This window comes from Notolepis coatsorum (assembly GCF_963971535.1).
Source record: "Notolepis coatsorum genome assembly, chromosome: 4".
NCBI classification, from domain to species: Eukaryota; Metazoa; Chordata; class Actinopteri; order Aulopiformes; family Paralepididae; genus Notolepis; species Notolepis coatsorum.
Genome location: NC_140168.1, coordinates 6,074,769 through 6,077,268, shown reverse-complemented (window position 1 = coordinate 6,077,268; position 2,500 = coordinate 6,074,769). Strand labels below are relative to the sequence as shown.

At 41.2% G+C, this 2,500-nt stretch overlaps 1 protein-coding gene across 1 annotated transcript in view; it reads right to left on the bottom strand.

The window, feature by feature from the left end:
* Positions 1 to 2,500, bottom strand: part of LOC311227627 (calmodulin-regulated spectrin-associated protein 2-like) — a gene marked incomplete at its 5' end in the record, with an annotated part of 129,061 nt that overhangs the window by 121,554 nt on the left and 5,007 nt on the right. The window contains one exon of the mRNA XM_084313350.1: positions 2,419 to 2,496. Within this exon, the coding sequence (XP_084169476.1) occupies positions 2,419 to 2,496 (78 nt within the window). The remainder of the gene's footprint in view (positions 1 to 2,418; positions 2,497 to 2,500) is intronic.

The window sequence follows — 2,500 nt, the reverse complement described above, 5'->3', positions numbered from 1 at the left end:
CAGAACCTGAATAACTCACTCACTCACTCACTCACTCAGTCTCTCTCTCTCCCAGGACTGTAGTTGTTAGAGGCATGACTGTATATAAAAGTATGCATTAGGAGGAGTGGGAGTAAACTTCTGGGCTCTGGGTCTAAGGCTGGAATTACAGAGTGGTTCTGAGGTCTGCACTGGCAGCGCTGCTTCCAACCACACGGAGGAGAGAGGAGGCGGGCCAACAGCTAGGAGACTGGTGCCACACAGACGGAGAGCCTACCAGCTCAGTGTTAATAATAATAATAATAATAATAATAATAATAATAATAATAATAATAATAATAATAATAATAATAATAATAATAATAATAATAATAATAATTCATTTAAAGGGGAACTATCTTATAAATGGCCTTTTCAGTGTTTAGCATTGTTTCCTAGCTATGTGGACTTATATTAATATGATCTATGTCTCTAATTCTCATATTGGCTCATTCTTCCAATTCTCCTCTCACAATATTCACCCTCACTGAACTGAGTCATCTGAAATGTGCTGATCTGTGATGTCAGAGAGACTCAGCTGCATGATAATGTGCCAGTTGGCACCAGGTTGGAGCCCAGCCTCCAAACGGCTTAAGATCTTGAGGTAGAAAAATGCTGTTTTTGAGACTTGATTAGAAATACAAAACAATGAATTAAAAAAAATAAGAAATTACAGAGGTGTTCCATAAACTCACAGGAATTGTGTAAAAGTGCCCAAATAGTGAAAGAATTGTAAAATAGTTCCCCTTTAATGTATAGAGCCTTCAGATACACAGGAACATAGAGCCACAGTAACAACAACAACAACTACAACACAACAACAACAAACAACTACAACAACAACAACAACAACAACAACAACAACAACAGGTTGGTTATGGTGGGTAGGGAAGGTTGAATGCTAGGGAGAACCGGTGGGTTTTGAGACGGGATTTGAAGGTGGAGAGTGTGTATATAGTCCTTGCCCACAATGGTGGAACGAACTGCCCAGCCACCCCAGTTAGAACAGCCGAAACCCGGTCCAATCTTTCACCATCGACTAAAGATGCACTTCTTCAACCATTATCTCTCTAAAAATCTAACCCTACCTAACTAACCTTATACTGTCATGCACTTGTCCTAATAAACTAACCTACACTGTAGCACTCAACACTTTGATGAACATTGTTACTCAGCTGATAGAGTTGTGCCTTCTTCCTGATGACTTGTCGTACAGAACTTGTAAGTCGCTTTGGATAAAAGCGTTTCAGCTAAATGACTAAATGTAAATGTGTGTGTTTTCGTCCAGAGAGAACGCATAATATAGGAAATCAGCTGTAGGCATCACCTCCAACGCCCCCCCACCAACATGGTCAACAACATCAAAATGCTATAACTACTCTACACCACAGCTGTATAGCCTATAGGCTACAGGGTGTGTGTGTGTGTGTGTGTGTGTGTGTGTGTGCGTGTGTGTGTGTGTGCGTGTGTGTGTGTGTGTGCGTGTGTGTGTGTGTGTGTGTGTGTGTGTGTCGTGTGTGCGTGTGTGTGCGTGTGTGTGTGCGTGCGTGTGTGTGTGCGTGTGTGTGTGTGTGTGTGTGTGTGTATGGTCATCTGCAACATGGAAGTGTTGGATCAGCTGGTGCATGCTAATTAGGACACATGGTTGGTTGATTACAGTAGGCCCACAGATGCTGCGTATAATGTCAGCTGTAACTTAGGTACATTCGTTACCGAGAGGCTATTACATAATAGGTTGGCCTGGAGTGAAGAGAAGTACTGTATTATACCAAACTAGTACCAAACCAGCAGAAGAGGAACAAAACTAAAGAGCAGACAACAAGTTGTTGAACCATTATAGGCCCAATAAGTTGTGACCGGAGAAGGGAATTAGTAGCCTGTATTATTACTGGATAATAAACACCCTGTGTGCAGTGGTTTGATTGAATTGAATTGATTGAAAAATGTGTATTAACAAGATTGCAGAATGGGTACAATACAGTAGTACAGCTCAATACACACAATTGTTATTAATAAGGGGATGCAGACCAGAGAAAGACTTTCATCTTGTTTACATCATGGTCCCCCATTTTCAATTCATCATATTGAAACTGTGGTTTTGATTACCGATTTACCGGATGTTGATTGATTGATTGATAACTTTATTAACAGAGTGCAGAATGGAATACATACGGCTCAATACACACAATTGTTAAGGGGATGCAGACCAGAGAAAGACTTTCGTCTTGTTTACATCAGGGTCCCCCATTGATGACAAAATAATAACATTCGCAGAAGGCCTCTCTCTCTGCTGCTATATATAACCATTTAGGATGTTAGTTAGTAGGACACGTTGACAAACATTTCACACTGATTTCATCCAGAAGAATAATGAAAACACAAGAGGCGCTGCCAACCTACCCGACCCGAAGGCTTTGGCCACCAGCCACGTCAGACTGCACGATATCTTAGCCCTGGTGAAATCATACTGATCAAACGCTTC